The 18,936-nt window shown below is 47.4% G+C and overlaps 1 protein-coding gene across 1 annotated transcript in view; it reads left to right on the top strand.

Annotated features, from left to right (window-relative positions):
- The window catches only part of ABHD11 (abhydrolase domain containing 11), a 161,935-nt gene that overhangs the window by 52,680 nt on the left and 90,319 nt on the right, over window positions 1-18,936 (top strand). The window contains exon 5 of the mRNA XM_069614828.1: window positions 7,501-7,682. Coding sequence (XP_069470929.1) covers window positions 7,501-7,682 — 182 coding nt within the window. The remainder of the gene's footprint in view (window positions 1-7,500; window positions 7,683-18,936) is intronic.

Below are 18,936 nucleotides of genomic sequence, written 5' to 3' on the forward strand. Positions count from 1 at the left end.
GCATTTAGCTTGGCCATTTGCCACTGCCTTTGTTTTGCTCTTTTTTTAATGAACCGCTGTTTCTGAATGCAGTAATTTACAAAGGTTGCCTAGTAGTTGATTAATTGCTATTTAAGTGCAAGTAACACTGCATCACCCACAAATAGCAGGAGCAGAACATCCTGGACTGCCACGCTGGCCACATCCAGTTACTGACCAACTACAAACTCTTCTAAATAATTCCAGAACATGATGAATAGGGTTGGAGCTAGCACACACACCTATCTGACACCCATCCCTACAGAAAATAGACGCAAAGTTGTCCATTCAGGCCATACCTGACTCTTGCCACTTTAACATTGTGAAGCGCCTCTAGTATCTCCACATACCTTCTGTGGTGATCTGGAATGAGGAGTCTGACCAAGTGAAGGTATGTTTGTTGCTATAAACATTTATTCATCAAAAATAAATGCAAGCCTATCTATCCCTAAAGCTAGAGGTGGATTCCCTACCTCAACAAAACTAAAACATGGGTCCGTCAGGAAGTCTGTGATGTCCAAAGCAGAGGTACCATCTTAGTCAAACTCCTACCCTGTCACTTAAACACAAATCACTAAGCTAACAGAAGTGTTCTTTTCTCCTAACCCAGGAGAATGACTCCCTTCACCTGGGTAAATGTCTCTCACAGTTCGTCTTTCACAAAGTTCCACACATTTCATTGGACTAGGAGAATGGCTCCCTTCTCTTAGTTTATAACCAGCTTTTAACTGGCTTTTCTTGAACTTGAACACTGTCTTTCAACTTGCCCCATCGAGATGAGGGAGAGACATCCCAAGTTCTCCTTGATTCTTCAATGGTTTCTTGAGTTACTCCAATTTTACATTCTTCATCAATTTTTTAAGTTCTCTTCACGGATTAATTGTTATCTTAACTTGAATATGGTTCTTCAAGTTTCCCCCACTGGGACAAGGGAGAGGCTCCCTGAGTCGTTTTTGACTCTTGAATACCACAGTCTTATGGAACTAACAAGGGAATTGCCTCACAAAATGATCTACTTCTTTCGTGTCTTTTGCTTTCGCCATCTCAATTTTCCCAGCCCACTCCCGGACTTACTACCATTCCTGTTACCTTCTCTTGGAACTCATCACCGGTTCTCCAGAGATCGTGGGTGTGTTCTTTCTTTCTCTCTCTTCTTCTGCTCTTCTTCGGCCCTCTTGGCTTCACGGCCCATTACTGCTGGTGGTCTGGGCGCAGGTGTTCGGACCAAACAGTCCACCCGTTACAGGTCGCGCAACCACTGCAGTTCCTCGTTCTTCCCATACGATCGCCTACGCGGCTCTGCAGTTGCCTAGTGTTGACAGTCTCGGTGTAGTTCTTGGACCGCATCGACCACTCCTCACAGGTCACAGCACCACCACACTGACTTTCAGCTTCAAGGTTATCGACTCCCAGCTGACATACAAGGTGCTCTCCTGGCATCCCTCAGTTCGCTGTAGACACTCTGCACTGCTTCATTGACACAGCCTTTGAACACCCTGTTTCCAACTCACGGGCTCTTTGGCAGCCTCCTAGCTCACCGCCTTCTCCTTCAGGATGTTGTTCTCTCTCTGACGGTTGCTTTTCTTGTCCTTCTTTATTGTTTAGCTTAAGTAGCTGGGACTGCCCCAGCGTAACATCAGTTTGATTGACAACAGCTGGTCAAACACTGTTCATGCTTGACAGTAGCATTCTTTGGTTCTTGTTTGTCCAAGTACCTATCATCATGAGGCTATCTGCCACATTACAGTGACATATCGTTATGGTCTTCACCAAAGGCAAGGAAGGGGTGGGTGATGTTTTTACCCTGTGGGGTTGGGAGATAGAGGGGCCATGTCCCAGATACACATCCTTGCCCCAGGGGAGAATTCTCTCCCCACAAGATCCTCCAGCATGTTACCACCCCTAGGGGGACTATCGGTTAGTGTCCTCACCTCTCTAGCCTCGTAGAAAGGGGCTCCCCTCTTGGGAGAAGTGACATTATCTGGAGGATCGTCGCACTTCCCTCAACAACTCCCTATTCATAGTCAAAAGCCTTTTTCAGATGCACAAATTTCTTGCTGTCCTGTCATCTCACTGGGAAGTGTATGGTGCCACTTGGGAAATAGTGCAAAAGACCACACATTGATTAAAGTTGAATTAATAAGGGAATTTGTAATGGAGCTGAATACTGAAAGCATGTAATGTGATGAAATATAGGAGTATTTCACTGTGTTATGCTGAAATAATTCCACAATCCTGCATTAGAATGTGTGGGGTTTTTCTACTTTTTGCAACTAGGGGTCTCATTGGTTGGTACGACGTTCATCCCTCGCCCGTTTTTTTTTTTTTCACTGCACTTTTTTCCACAGCTTATTTGCCCAAAAAAACCTCGAAAAATATGGATTGGGGGAGGGGGTTAAGGGCATATAAGGGGTAGGGTGGGTTGGGGTATAGGGAATAAATAATAGGGGAGGGAAGGTTTGGGGGGACTCCCGCCCCCAAATAATAAAAATGTGAACTTTGATGCATTTTTTCAGCAAACAAATATTTGGCAAAAAAAGCAGCGAAAGAAAACTGAGGATGAATGCACATTGAACCCACTGGTTAATAGCATGCATAGAGCTTATGCTTTGTTAATAAGTGGGAAGCTCACAGTCGGGCACTAAGTAGAGCAGCTGCTTCAGTTGTCATATAGGTAAATGGTAAGGCTTGCATGCTGATAAACTGTTTCTCAGATGAAAATGGGCATATGGTCTTCATGCTATTAGATATTCCTTACACCAGTTACAGCTACCAGGCTTACACAAATGCCAATGCTCTCTTTACATCAATTTGACATTTAAGCTGGTGCTCGGTCTTAGTTGCAGCAACATGAAAATGTTGTGCTCTACTAAGTTTTCAAGAAGGGCATGCTTTCTTACACATGGTCTCATATATATTATGTATGTCTGTATTCCTTTTCGGAGTGGTACATTGCTACTTTCTGGCCCTATAGTAAGCTGATTGTTAGGGGTTATATCATTATGTTGTTCATTGTTTACTTGCCCAGTAATTGGGGCTTAAAGATGTTACGTCATTGATGATCATACTTGGTACAGTGATTGATTGAAAGCATTTTATGGGCCTTCATAGCATTATGTGTAAGCTTACACATCCTGCTATGAAGGCCCAAATTTAGATGTGTGTGCTTTTACATCTCTGCACCTTCTTTGCATTGCCTTTCTGCCACTATTATTGAAATTCGAATTTAGGTGTGTGTGTTTTTTAATCCCTGCACCCTCTTTGCATTGCTTTTGTGCCACTATTTTTGAAATTCTAATTTAGGTGTGTGTGCTTTTACATCTCTGCACCCTCTGTGTGTTGCATTTGTGCCACTATTTTTGAAGTTACAATTTCCTTTTTGGTTTGCATTTGTGCCCTTTGTGACTACTAGGCCACTTGGTGAGTTTAGCTAGAACTGTGCTGTGCAGCCACTCTTCTTTCTTCCTCTACTAACCTCTACTGCCCCTATGTTTCTCACTATCACACCATCTTCTCTAACTGCTACACTATCATCTATCCTCCCTCTCTCACAAAGTTTGGAAGGAAAACGCACAAAAAAAACATTCTGTCCACGAACCCTGGCCTACCCATTGCAGACACCTACGTCAGTGTAACTTCCAGACATGTCTTCACTGATATCCCCTTCTCTTTCCCTTCTCCAGATCAATGGACTCCTCAACTCAAATCCACTCTCTTCCCTTTCACATCCTTTCCCATTAATGGTGGCATCAAGTGGGAAGTCCTCTTGGCAAGCTTCTCATCATCACGCTGCATATTTAATGTCTACCTCACAGACACTATCTTGGTTCAGGGTCCTCAACCCAACCTCCTCCTCTTTGACCAGTGCCTTCCGTCTCTCATTAACTTCCTTCCTTCACCTGGCTCTCCCCCTACCTCTATCTTTGTCCCTCCCCTCCGACTGGTGTACCATGTCCCTGTACTCCACTTCAGAAAACCTTAAAAGGCGGAGACCTCCTTCAGCTGGCTACTCTTAACGCCCACTCAGCCAACTAACGCTCCGCTGACATCTGCCTCTTTCTTGAAGACATTGACATTGACATTCTTGCTCTTACCGAGATATGTTGCAATGCCAGCTCAGTTACTGCTTTTGACTCCCTTATCCCTGATGTCTTCAAGATCATCTCCAAGCTATGACCTCACTGCGCTGGCGTTGGCGTTGCCTTAATCTTCCCTGAGTGGGTTCCTTCTTCTGTCATACCCACCCAGCTTTGCTCTTCCTTCGAGAGCCTGGTCTGCAAGCTGGTTATCTCACCCACCTCCTCTCTGACCATTGATACCATTTACAAACATCATGGTGCTACCATCCTATTCTTTTCTGAATGGGCTGGTTTATGTTCCTCCCTACTCTCAACCACCACTAATTTCCTCCTCATGGACAATGTCACCATCCAATTGGCCTCTGCTGTCACAGCATCCACTCTCTTCCTTGATCTCTGCACATCACTATCTCTCCCCATTCTCCCTTCCGGCCCAACCAACTCAGCTGGACACACTCTGGACGCCCTTGTCCATTCTGACCTCTCTCGCTCTCTCTCTCTCTCTCTCTCTCATCTTCTGGCCACTCCACTCTCTTGGTCAGACCATTCTCTCCTCTCCCCTGTGTCCACTTAGCCTTTTGACCGCCCCTCCAAAAGCCCTGCCAACCTCGTTCACGAACATCTGTCCGATGAAACGAGTGTCAGATGCTGCCTTCATATCCACATTCATCCCCGCTTGACCCCCCAGACTCTACCACCAACTCTGCTCTCAGCAACCTCCATTTGGCCATTACCAACATGCAAGTTCAGAGCTGTCGAATGGAAGTAACAAACCTCGGGCTCACCCGCGGACAAATTGGCCTGCCGCCTGCTCCAAAGGCAATAGAGACTCTCCATCTGTACCAAGAAAAGGGCACACATCCAGGCACAGGTATCGGGTGTATCCAACAACACAGCTGAACTCTTTAAAATCTGCAGGGAACTAGCTAATGCTTCTGAGGTCTCCTCCTCCCCTCTTCCGTCCCAGGCCCTCTGCAATGTACTGGCCACACACTTCACCACTAAAACTCTGGACATCCTGAGCACCCTTCATACCCTCCGGCCTAACCCCTCCCTAACTCCCTTACCTCCTACGGCTTCTCACCCTCCTTCTTCCTCTCTCTCCTCCTTCTCCCTTGTCACACCTGAAGAAGTCACGAGAGTTGTCTGCTCCAAGAAGGTCTCTTCCAAACAGGTTTCTCCTTGCTCCTTCAGAACCATCAAGGACAACATTGCCACTCACGCTGCTGTACTCGCTGATCTCTGAAACCACTCCTTTGCCACTGGCCCTTTTCCGTCCTCCCTCAAGCACTCACTTCTGCGCCCCCTCCTGGAAAAACCTTCAGCAGACCCTACCTATCCAGCCAACGACCGCCCTATTTTCATCACCCCCTTCCTTGGGAAATTGCTGGGGAAGCTGGTCTTTCCACAATTTACCTCACACGCTGAACTTGTCGGTGGTCTTCACCACCATCAATCTGGATTCCGAGCATCCAGAGGCACAGAAACTGCTCTTCTGAACACCCGTGAAGAACTGCGTGCTTCTCTGGACTCAATCGCTCCTCTGCCTTCTATACAGTTAACCATTTCATCCTCATAAAACGGCTCCATGATACTCTTGGTATCTCGGAGCGGGCACTAGATTGGCTTACCTCTTTCCTAACTGACCGTCCCAAATATTTTTGGGCACCTTCTGCTCACGTACTTCCTTCTCCACCTGTGGTGTCCCCCAGGGCACAAACCTCTACCCCTGTCTCTTCAACATTTCCTTGCTCAGCTAGCACTCCTAATTTCCTCCTTCTCTGCCAGCTTCCAGTGCTACGCAGATGACACGCAACTCTTTTTCAAACTTCCTGCTGACCCTCTTGCATCTTTCATCATCCCTGACAGTTTATCTGCCATCCAGTCCAGGTGTACTTCCAGCGATCTCTGCCTCAATGCCAGCAAGACTGGGATCATTCCCATTGGGACCCCTGCTCCCTCTTTTTTCCCCTTACTCTGGCCATCCTCCATGGGCTCTCCCCCATGCTCCTTCTTCTGAAGCTAGACTTTTGAGTCATCTTCGACTCCTCTCTCTCCTTCCTCCTCATACGCCGGACATTGCCAAGAAGTCCCACTTTCAACTCTTTTCCCCTCAAAGGAATTCTCCCTTTTCTCGCTTTCCGCCCGAAGCTCAATGTCACCCGAGCCCTGGTTCTCTCTAGGCTTGACTACTGCAATAGCCTTCTCCTGAATCTACCTTCTTCTACTTTACGATCCCTGCAGCTAATCCAGAATAGGGCAGCAAGACTTATTTTTGGCCTTAAGCCCAGGGACCGCATCTCTCCTGCCCTAAAAACTCTTGACTGGCTCCCAATTGAGGCACAGAATAAATTAAAATCTCTGCATCATCCACAAGGCTTTATGCGGTATGGGGCTACGCTATCTGCAACTTTCTCTTACTAAATACCCTCCCTCTAGACCTCTGCAGTCCTCTGGCACTAACTCTCTGTGTGTGTAAAGCATTTTGCTAAACAGAGGGCCAGAGGCCGATCACTTTCTTCAGCTAGCTCCCTCTTATGGGACAGACTCCCCTTCCTCTTCGTCTTGAGCAGGACGTCCTCAAATTCCAGAAGCTCCTGCTAACTTTCCTCTTCATCTCTTCTTCCCTTCGTCCCTCCTCTGCTAATCTCACAGTTGCTGTGATTGGTGGCTAGGGCCTTTATGTGTCCCTCGTGGACCCAGCCTCCCATACCCAATTGCCCCAGCCTCTGCCTACCTCTCAGCACTTGCCTCAGCACCCACCGGCCTCAATCATGTAGGCTTGCACTTTACCCAATGCGGCTCCAGGCCGCATAGCACTTAGCACTTATCATACTATGCACTTCATCTGCTGCTCACCCACGAGCACGGACATTCCAGCACCTACCCTTAGCCCCCACTTCGCCTCTTCTCACGGCACTTGCAGGTTCTGAATACTCACAAGGCATAGTAGGTTCGTCTTTTATCTTCCACTGCATTCATTGTTTTTAATCCCATGTTCCCTCCCTGCTGCCCTCTGGGTGCTTGAAACAGAATTGACTTACTGTCTAAGCGCCTAAAAATTGCACAGTAAATAAATGAAAGAAATTGTAGATCCTTTTTTTTTTTTTTTTTTTTTTAGAAATGTTTCCTTTTTCTATTTAGAACAAATGCATTCGGAATTCTCACACGTTATAGGACTCAATTCCTTCATTTTCTTTTCCGCCACATGAAATATTGCTTAAAGCACAGCAAAAACGACAATTGCCTTTACTCAATTTCTGGCCCGAATTCTTGTAATCCTTATATTTTGGGTTTTCTCAGTAGTTTCTTAGATGTGAAGCAGAGCTGCGTCTTTGCTAGTATAACTGTATGTTTGCTGAACTCAGTCAGTGCTAATGACATAGAAATTCTTCTTTTGCAGAACCCAACAGTGCGGCAGTTCCTGCTCACAAACCTAGTAGAAATAGATGGAGAATACACCTGGAGGATAGACTTGGAGTCCATCTCGAAAAACCTGCCCCACATCATGGGCTTCCCTGAATTCCACTCGTCCTATTCAGGGCCAACCCTCTTCTTGGGAGGATCCGAGTCCCGCTACTTAAGGTAGGTTTCAGCCCATGGCAGAATGTGGTGTCAGAACCATTCCCAACATAGTGATGTTAAAAATAGCCTTAAATGCCAATTGAACTTGTGAGAAGAATACATTTTTTGATTGATGATGAAAAAAACAAGTAAAAATATACATTTGGGTTTCAGATTCAGGAAACTCACCCCACAACAGAGCGGCATGGAGTAGCTTTTTAGCCAATGAAACATTGCAGGTTATTTAAAATATATATTTTTAGCATATTGTGAAAAAAGATGGGATCTTGCAGAGTTACTACCGTTTATTAGGCTACATTGTACTTTTAAAACCGTTCTGTCTCTTCCTCAGGTTGTCACAGTTCTTGTCCCCCATTCATGCCATGCCGTGGATGCTTGATTTTGCATAGGCCTTCAGAGATGGTGAATTATTGGTATGTCGCAACTGCTTCAGTCGTATGAATAGGACAGAACCAGAGAATATTCTCTAGCACTTTAAACTAGTGCTTGTGGGAAGCTCCAGCCACTCCCAGAAGTTGACCTTTTCTCCTGGGAGGTCAGTCTTTGTTCCCGCCACTGAGCAAGGACGTGTACTAAAAGGTTACATTCACATTTTTGGAAAAAAAAAAAAACCTTGTTGTCCTCCTTTTTTTGTGCAGCCCATGTTAGTTTAGTTTTGGTAGATCAGGTTTTAGAAAATGTGACTTAGGTGGTCAGACTTTTTTTAGTTTTGATCCCCATGAAGTTGGCCTTGTTATTTCCATCAAGTGATCCCATTGACCCCATGCCTGCAGGCCAGGATAGCATCCCGAAGAAGTTCTTACCTAGGTTACCAGAACCCAGATACTGTGAAACTATGGTTAACAGAAGGAATCCGTCACAAACTCTGAATTATGCGGAAGCAGATATGCATCTACAGCTCACAGTACCTTCCGGTCCTGCAGATAGGCAGGAATAGTACGACTAGCACGAACTGCATCAGGAGGACATTGCTTGTGGTTGCTACCAAAGACTAGATACTGGGCCTCATTACGAGTTTAGTGCTATCTGGGTAGTAAATATACCAAGATACCAGCAAAAGGAAATACCATTACCACCACTTGGTCCAGCGGTAGTACCACAGGATTACAAGTGGTGGTGGCAGTGTTAGTCCCCATTTATTTTGAGTTCATGGGGCTCAATGGGGAATTTCAGCTGAAATGGGCAGAATGTTGGCAGATTTACCTCCAGCTCACAGCTGGAGGTGAATCCTCCATCTTTCCACCAACCTTATAGTTGGGTAGTGCGGTAATGCAGCGGTATATATTAATACTGCCGCATTTGAACTGAGCAGCCCAACTCGTAATGAAGCCCACACCACCTGTACTTACGAGATATTGCACTGCATGATTCAACCAAGAACCACCCTGACGCCGCTGAAACCATCCGTAGAATACACAATGTTGACAGCGAGACCCAGATGCCAGACCACCCAATGTATGGACTCATATAGCCCTGGGTGCATGGGCAAAATATTGCCATCAGCTGAAAACTTGATGTTATTTAACCTTCACAATTCTTCATGCCTGGCTCATGAGGAATCCTGGCTGAGCACAGTGCAGCAGTGTGGGCCCCTGGAGGTAGAGTCACACCCGCATACTCTGTGCCAACAAGTATAGCCAGTTTGGAGAGTTAGGAATTGTCAGCAGGTGCGAAGACATGGCATGGTAGAGTGTTGAGAAGACCAGAGTATGAGCAGAGCGAAGGAGTTGGAGTAGTAAAGAGGCAGAGTTGGAGGATTTAAGGAAGAGGGGAGAGAAGAGGCTGGGAAGAGGAGTAGAGGGAAGGAGATGCAGCAAAGAAGGGGGAGCAGAATAAAGGAGCTAATAGAAGATTAGAAGAGCAGAGGAATGGGGAGGAGGAAGCCACATTGGAGGAGGGTTTAGGAATGAGAGCGTGGCTCGACGTTATGGAGGGAAGAGGTCAGAAAGAAAAGGAGCAGGGGAAAAAGAGGAGACTTTGGAGAAAAGAGGTGGCTGGGAACGTTACAAATACCAGACCCAGGTGGCTGGGAAAATTCCCCATGTAAGGGGCAGCCAAAACTGACGGTTTAAAGCTACCCAGGATTGGGGCTTCTACGAACAACCCCAGGATTCACAAAAAACTGATGTGCAAGTGTACATCTGGACAATTCAAGGCTCCAGCAGTGGTTGTGCCAGGTAATCTAGGACGAGAAGCACCCTACAGCAAGGACAAGAAATACATGAAAATGTAGGGGAAATCTCAACACCCAAGGACTGGGCGCACCACTTTTATACAAACTGGAAAGTGAAATCCCAAAGGGTAGGAACAAAATGAAGACTACTGTGCTTAGAGCAAAATGTATCCTGCATCATTGTTGTTTTGTGCCTACACTCTTCTACCTTAAATTTTTCTGCAAACAAGTTTAGATGATTTAAAGTGACCTCTTGTAGGAATTTTTGGACGAATGTAGGATATACGCCCCCTGCCCTTATCGCACTGTCCTCCCCAGCGCCTACTGAGAAACATTTTACAGATCGGACTAGAATAGAAGCAATACTCAATGTTACAGACAGGATCTGTTTCACATTTGAGAACCAAAACCTCATTAACCGCAACCTGGCTGGGAGAATCATTGTGTAATTCTCTGAGCTCTTAGACCTGTGGGGAACTTTGTGAGTTAATGGGATCGGAGGAAATGCACAAAGCCGGCATCTATCTACTGAATAATAAAAATGTTGAAATGAAAGATTTACAAAAAAACACAATTGCATTGAATTTACCGCACTGAGTTTAATGATAAGTTTTTCATCTCTGTACAGTTTCAGGGCTGTGTAGGGATTTCAAAATATCTTCTTAGGCTAACTTGCTTTATTCAATGTGACCACTACAAAATATGGTCTCAAGATTTAATTTTTTGTAATTATATAGTGTCCACTTTTGTCTTAGTCTGCCTAAATCGTGATGATGGCTTCCTGATTTGTATTCAATGGGACAAATACAAATTATGTTACCTATTTTGAATGGTGCATTGTCCGCTGTTTTCAGTGTACCTCATACTCGACAATGGGTACCAACCAATTGAGTTTAGAAACCCAAGATTGCTATTGCCGATATCCTGTGTCATCACACATTAGGGGGTTCTGAACATTAGTGTCCAACATCTGTTAGAGAGGTGGCAGTATTGGCAGGTTGTCTTCTGCCATTGTTGATGTGGTTGCCTTGCTACACCTCGTCTCAAAGTGGGCCACAGTTAAAAAATAAAATCCTATATCTTTGTTCATACCTCTGTCTTTTAGGTTAAGCATCTTTGAATACTTGAGGTCCCGCGGCCTTCTCTCTGTGATATATAAGAGGCCACCTTTCAATACCATCACAGAAAGGTCCTGCAGTGTGTGCCTATCCTGTGTGAAGATGCAACCCAGTGGTGTTCAGTCTTTTTTTTTTTTCGAGACGGTATATCTATAGTTTCCTTCTGCAGCAGCAGGAGTTTTGTGGTAATGATGATGATTGCATGCCTTGACAAATATTGGTGGGAAAAGCAATGTATGAGGGTTAACTGTGATCCCCAACCTGAGTTCTTGGAAAAAATAGGGTAAGGCCACCTGACATAGCCCCACAGGCAATGGGGAAACACATTTTGAATGGCTGGAGCTCTGATCAGAATGCACATTCCAGTCAAATCTAAATGAATGCAAAAATAAATACTTGACTCCAGAAAGAAACAAGCATTGGGAATGCCAACAGTTTGGGCTTTTGTGTAGGCATAAGAAAGATACTTGTCAGGCACAGCAGTAGTGGTATTAACTGGGCATTGATGGTAGCAGGTGAAAAATGGTGAGAGTACCTGGGCATCTAGTAGCAGTGTCTGTCAAATGCCTAATACTTATACACAAGCCAAGTTTTCGGTTTTGCAAATGCTTGTTTTAACAGGTCTTCAGTGAAGCACATGCAGTGTTTATAAATCGAGTGGCCGAAGGCAGACCTGGTAAGACATATTTTTATTGGAACAGTAGCGGTTTACAACTCCAATTAAGTCATTAACTCTCAGAAGACTGCTTTGAAAAAACACTGGCAGGCACTTTGAGTGCAAAGTTTAATGCTACGTCTTGATTAAAGTGAGCTCAAAGTGTTCCCACGAGGAGGTGGTGTGGGCAGGGAGGGGTAGGAACTGGATGGGAATGTCCAAGAGATTAGCATGGTGATGGGCAATTAATGGGTGGGTACATAACCAAACAACACATACAGGCTGTGTGTCCCCCCCTCATATGCCATACCTCCCTAAATGTACTCTAATGAAATATTTTGGGCTTATTTGTGTCACAAGCGACATCTAATAGCCCAAACTAAAAACATGACACTTGAATAGAAATCGGCACAACATTAAGTGACAGGTTTGAATAAAAGAACGGTTAGTATATATTTGGAGACAAAGCTAGTAAACAAATACTAGAGTTTAAAACTCGGGTGAGGGAGGGACCAATTGTAGTTAAAAGATCAGAATCAATTTTAATAGTTAGTTGTAAAAGTTAAAACATATCATTAAATTTGATGGTCCACAATACAATACTTAACATCCAATATAAAACAGGGGATATGTAACAGGCTTGAATAGCGAGTTAAAACAAGTTCACAGAAAAAACATACAAAATTGGTACTCATAAAACAAATAGTTGTGTTCCAGGTTCTATTAGAATTAATGTATCTTAGATTTATGTCTCTGTTTTTAGTCCAGAGAATTGTCTCGACATGTTTCTGTTCTTAACATTCATCAGGAGGAAGTAGTTATTACTACATAACTTAATTCTAATTGGATTATAAATACAATCAGAGTCTGTCTCATAGCATCTTATATGGTGCTGGTGGGGGCTCTCTACTTCCGCCGGTAAGTATGTGTAGGAGGACTGTGGACTGGAACGATAGTTGTCCGGTCGTAGGCAAATAACAAAATGGCAAAGGTGGCTAGCTGCGGGATGAGAAAGATGTAGGTCTCCTCGGCTCCCGCGACCGCAGCAAATATCCTGATAAAATAGCCTGCAATTCGACGACATAAGAGCTGATAACGATCCCGTAGGGTGTCGGATACCCTTGGGCACAAACGAGGCGTAGAGCAGAGGAAACCGCAGCCGATTCCAAGAAATACGACCACGAGAAGTTTCGAGGCGATCGACATCCAGCTTCCAAAATGGCCACCGGCGCGCACGGATGAACACCCTGAAGTGAGTCCGTGCGACATCGGAATCCACCCTGTTACTGTTCCGCCGTCGACCTTGGAGGAAGAGAGTGGTCCCTGCGGGGCGGTGTCCCTCCCAACAGGCAGACTATAGGGAACCAGTGCAGAGGTGGGAGCAGAGCAAGTATCCACCCGCGTGGGACGCCGCGACCCCCGCCAACAGCACTGCTACTCGAGAATAAGGGGCACCCTTCCCGTGCGACCCAGCTTGTGAGCTGTGAGCCACGGACGGGGAAGAGGTGCCGGAGCAGCTGGACAGTGTGGGCGAGTGTTCCCCCCCCCCCCAGATTCTGCTCCTGGAGGCTAGTGTTCCCCCCCCCACCCCCCCGAGCTTCGCTCCAGGAGGCGACGGCGTGCAAGACAGGCCAAGCACGCAGCCCCATACGCAGCTAGTGATATCGGTACCATGGGGAAAGACAAGGCAAGGAAACTTCCCACACAAAGCAGGATGGATCAGTATACCATCCAACCGCCCCTGGCGGCAGACCCCCATCCGCAATCCGCGGACGAGATGGAAACGGACCAGGGAATTTCACTGAAGGACATTATGGCCGCAATAGCCGATTCCCGCTCATCAATGGAGCAGAAAATGGACGGGATAAGCATGGATGTATCCCTCCTCCGAAACGATCTTCAAAAGCTAACAGCACGCACCGGGGAAGCGGAACATCGCATATCCAACACAGAGGATAGAATGCATAATATGCAACAGCAGCTCCAAAACGTAACATCCAAACTGAAGGTACTGGAGGACAGAATTGAAGATGGGGAGGGCAGATGAAGGCGTAACAACGTGCGTATACTCGGTGTATCTGAGAAGGCCGAAGGCCCCTGCATGGAACTTTTTCTAGAACAATGGCTGATTGATCTGTACGAGCCAGACGTCTTCTCCAAGTTCTTCTCCGTTGACAGGGCACACAGAGTGCCCACAGGCAGACCTCCACCTAGTGCACCTCCACGCACGATAATTGCAAAATTGTTTAATTACAGGGATCGCGATGCCCTACTGCAACATGCGTGCGCAAAAGGCGCCGTCACATTCAACGGTTCCAAAATTGCCTTTTTTCCCGACTACACCAGGGAAGTGCAAAAGGCGAGGCACTCCTTCGACCACCTCAAAAAACAACTGCAAACAATGGGGGTCAAGTATGGCCTGCTCTTCCCTGCGCAACTCAAGATTTACCATAAAGGGACAACAGTCCACTTCAATGATTGCAAGGAGGCTTGTCGCTGGGCTGAACAAAACATAGACGGAGACTGGTCGACCCCCCCCCCCCCTGCGACAACAGGGGAAGGAACCGAAGGCCTCCACCAGACCAACAGCGGGAGGTCCGCCAACCACCAGCGCAGGACCCTCCAGAAGAGAGGGGAGGCTGACCACTCCCCCGAGGCCTGCCCGTTGGGTCACCCAGGTTGAGCTACTGTTTTACTCTATCTACACGCACTTTTGCAACAGTAGGCTACACACACTTACCTGATGCGGTCGCGGTATACCCCAAGACCGCAACACAAGGAGAGCCCCCTCCACGGGTATTATTCGTGGCGGTTTCCCCCTAGCCACCCCACAAGAGAGAGCTCTCTCCCCCTGGGATCCAAGCCGGGGGAGGCTACCTGTACTTGAAGTTAAGTTAAACGCATGTAAGGTGTCCAGTTGACACCAGTGGTTTTTTGTTCGGGCGACCGATGCTTCTGGTTGGGAGGAGTATGGGGAGGGGGGTTGGGGATTTGTTAGGTTTAGTTACAGACAGGACCCGTCATACACATAGGATGATAAGGCTAGATAAGACAGAGTTCGCCTACGGGCCTATCTGCAGCTGGCGTATAACACCGTCTGCGGCAACACAGGCAGTGACCATCACGAGCACCCATGGCATCACATAGTGGTAGTAGCGATGCTCTCAGAACACTGAGGCTCATGACTTGGAACGTTAATGGGCTGGGCAGTGCAGTCAAGCGTCGGCTGGTGCAGCAATTCCTCAACAGGCGGGGGGCTGACATAGTGTTCCTGTCCGAGACCCATCTTGCAGGCACTGACTGTACCCTATTCAGACGCACAAACTATAAGCTGGCACTTCACTCAGGTTTCGCGATGGGCTCAAGAGGGGTCATGATCCTGGTACACAAAAACCTCCCCTTCCACCTCACGTCGGTGAGCCATGACACAGGCGGCAGATATGTGTACGCGACAGGCAAGCTATGGGATCACTCCATCGCTCTGATAGCTACCTACGCACCCCCTACCCTGCTTATGCCGCTGCTTATTGACATTGCCCCGTTAATCGCAAACGACACATCCAACCTCATGATCCTGGGGGGTGATTTTAATGAAGTCCTGAACGTAACCCTTGATAGATCACACTTGAGGAATAGAAACCCCAATGTTCCCACCAGACTTGCCACGTTTGCCAACGCACTAGGCCTATGTGACGTGTGGAGAGAACTCCACCAAGACACGAGAGCATACTCTTTCCACTCGGGGGCACATGCCTCGCTCTCCAGGCTAGATTATTTCTTCATCCCAGCAACTGATTTACATAGGGCGCAAGAAATAGACATTCTTCCCCGGGCATCTCTGACCACTCCCCATTAGAACTGACACTCATAACATCCAGGCGGATTCCACCGCCGAGCTGGCGCCTAAATAGCTATTACCTGGATGACCCTGAGCTTGTGGACAAGCTACAGGAGACGACCAATACATACTTCGAGCTCAACTCACAGACGGCAATGAACCCAAGAACACTGTGGGAGGCCTACAAGACGGTGTTAAGAGGCGAACTGATATCGTGGACGACCGTGAAAAAAGACAGCACTGGAGCAACACTCTTGAGGCCGAACAACAGGTCAAGCAAGCAGAGGAGAGGCGCATAATTGAGGACACACCGGCCTTGAATCGGTCGTTGCTACTGGCACAGAAAAAGCTGCAAAACATAGCGATGGACAATGCGAAACAAGCGCATACTGCAATGCGGGCGAGAATTTATGAAACGGGTGACAAGGCTGGCAAGATGCTGGCTTGGCTGGAAAGGATGGAACAGGGACGTAGTCCTGTCCGAAGGCTCGAGACAAGAGGACCGAATCCAGGAGTGACCGATCAGGAAATAAGTCAAGGCTTCGCGGATTATTACGCTGAGTTGTACAGAAAGCCCACGACACAGAAGAGGAGATCCTAAGTGCTATGTCGAGCCTCCGATCCGGTAAATCCCCAGGACCTAATGGCTTCCCGGTTGAGCTATGGCGAAAGATGCGGACCAATGTGGTGGCCCCCCCAACTACTCCAAATGTACCAACATGCGCTAGAAGAGGGCATTCTCCCACCAGATCTGCGAGAAGCAACAATAATAGTGATACCCAAGCCGGACAAGCCCCAGGAAAGGTGCAGCTCATATAGGCCCATCTCACTCATCAATAGCGAAACTAAAATTCTGGCAAAATTACTTGCCGACTGCCTGCAACAGGTTATTCCCACCCTGATACATCCGGACCAGTGCGGTTTCATGCCCTTCGAGATCAACACGTATGAACCTCCACAGGCTGTATTCGGCCCTGGAAGGGGCCAACGGCATACAGGGCCCGCTAGCCCTGCTAGCGATTGACTTCGAGAAGGCCTTCGACTCGGTGAGATGGGAGGCCATCTCGACCATAATGCAACGCATGGGCTTCGGTGAGAACTTTATGAAGTGGGTGCGCCTGTTGTATGAATCGCCGGTGGCCAGGACCAGAGTTAATGGCTGGCGTTCGGACCTCTTCAATCTGTGGAGGGGCACGAGACAGGGCTGCCCGTTGTCGGCCATGATTTTTGCTATCGCCATCGAACCACTGGCAATCCTCTTGCGAAACACGCCAACCTGGGAAGGCTTCCCTTGGTCCGAGACCTGGGAAGACAGAATATCTCTATATGCAGACGACCTTCTCCTATATCTGAAAGACCAAGCAATGCCTGTCCCAGAGTCATGCACCTGTTGGACAATACGAGGCATTCAGCGGATTGCGAGTGAACTGGTCCAAATCCATCCTCTTCCCGCTAGGGGACACCTTGTTGGCAAACTTGACGTCTGGCCCTTACCTGATCGAAAGAGAACAGTTCAAGTATCTGGGGATACGTATCACGAAGCAGTTGACTGCATACACAACCCCGAATCTCACCCCCCCCCCATAACAAGATTTGCAGAAGATACTCGCCATTGGATCTCCTTGCCATTAACGCTGATGGGCAGAGCGGCCCTGTTCAAAATGATTGCCATTCCTAAATTCTTATATATCCTGCAAAATGCGCCATTATACATTCACCAGCGAGAATTTCACAAAATAGAGTGCACCCTTTCGGAAGCTGCTATGGGGGGGGGAGGACACCCACGAATTGCTCTCGCCACGCTCCAAAGGTCTATCTGTGAAGGAGGCATTGGACTGCCTAGGATACAGTCATATTACTGGGCCAGCCAGATGGCGGTAGTAAATGATATGCTCCCCGGAGATGGAAGCCTCCCACATATCAAAGGTCTTATCTGTAATGCCACGCCCACGCCTCTAGAGCATCTGAATGGAGGCCTGAACCCACATCACATACGGATATGGCAACGCATATAGTGAGAATATTGAAAGATACACATCAGTACCTAGGATGGGCGGGAAGCTAACGCTGGCACAACCCCTATGGAACAACTGCAACCTGCCCGAAAAAAGAAAGCTGCCCAGATGGCCTGAGTGGGCCCTGCGAGGAATCGCCAGTATAGGAGATGTGGTTCACGAGGACAACCTGGTACCATTCGAGACATTGCATGAAAAGTTCTCCCTCCCTGACACAGAGAGGTACCACTATATGCAGCTGAAACACGCTTGGACGACCCACAGACACATAACACGAGACATGCCGGAAAGCTCCCCATTAGAGAGAAACATAGTTTTGGACCAGAAAGTCACCTCTACCATGTACAATGTGATAACATCCTTTGCGACACCGGAACTAACCAGCTTGAAGGCAAAGTGGGAACGGGATGTGGGTCCCCTTCAACCGGAGGACTGGGTGGAGGCCCTGATGTACCCGCGAGAAACGACCATTTCCTCAAGACTTAGATTGGTCCAACTGAAGATCCTGCACCGCACCTATTACCCAAGAGTGGCTCTCTTCCGCTGGGGCAAATCCTCGGACGCAAGATGCCTACGCTGCAAAAGTGAAGAAGGTACCTTTTTCCATATTTTGTGGGAATGTAGTAGGATACAGGGGCTCTGGCAGAGATGCTGTGATAAACTGTCTAGCGTTATAGGTAAAGAGATACAGAGATGCCCAAAACTCCTTCTTCTGGGGATCTCCACTGACACTGACCTTTCCCGTTATGAGAAATTGTTCTGGTCGACTGCGGTAGCAGTTCTCAGGCGGAACATTGCGCAACTGTGGGGATCGGAACGTACGCCAAGCTTTGAACAGTGGGTCACGGATGTGGACATATGCGCTATAATGGAACATAGAGTGTACGCGGCGAGGGGTTGCCCGCAGAAAGCGGACAAAATATGGAGAAGATGGGAAGAGGCTAGCTAAAGGACAAGAATGGCCCCACAGCCTCTGTGACTGAGCGTTGCCCCGGGAGAGTGGGGGAGATGCCTCTGCCGAGAATAGCCTATGCCACGAGGTCATTTGTTGTCAAGTTGACGGTCTGTCGGACCATGGTCCCGGAAGTTGAGTTTTTGAATGTTTTTTGTTTCTTGATTGATTTGTCTCTCTCCACATCCTATCACATGTAACTGGAAATGTAGATTTTGCATATGTTCCTCTCCCCTCCAGTCCACCCCTTTCTTTCCCTCCCGCTATTGCCCCAAACTTTCCCCTCCTTCCCCACGTCCCTACCCGGTATTGCAGAGAGATAAGTGTAATGTTGTTTTATGTTTAAAATCAATAAAATCTTTGATAAAAAAAATAAATAACAAAATGGCAATCCGGGTCAGGTTGGTGGAAAATAGCAACATGGATAGCAACCTAGCGGGAAAAGATCCCTTGCTCGACGCTAGTGATGAGCAAACGTGGCGTGCTGTGTCACGAATAGGTCA

This window comes from Ambystoma mexicanum, chromosome 9 (assembly GCF_040938575.1).
Source record: "Ambystoma mexicanum isolate Mex_15411 chromosome 9, UKY_AmexF1_1, whole genome shotgun sequence".
NCBI classification, from domain to species: domain Eukaryota; kingdom Metazoa; phylum Chordata; class Amphibia; order Caudata; family Ambystomatidae; genus Ambystoma; species Ambystoma mexicanum.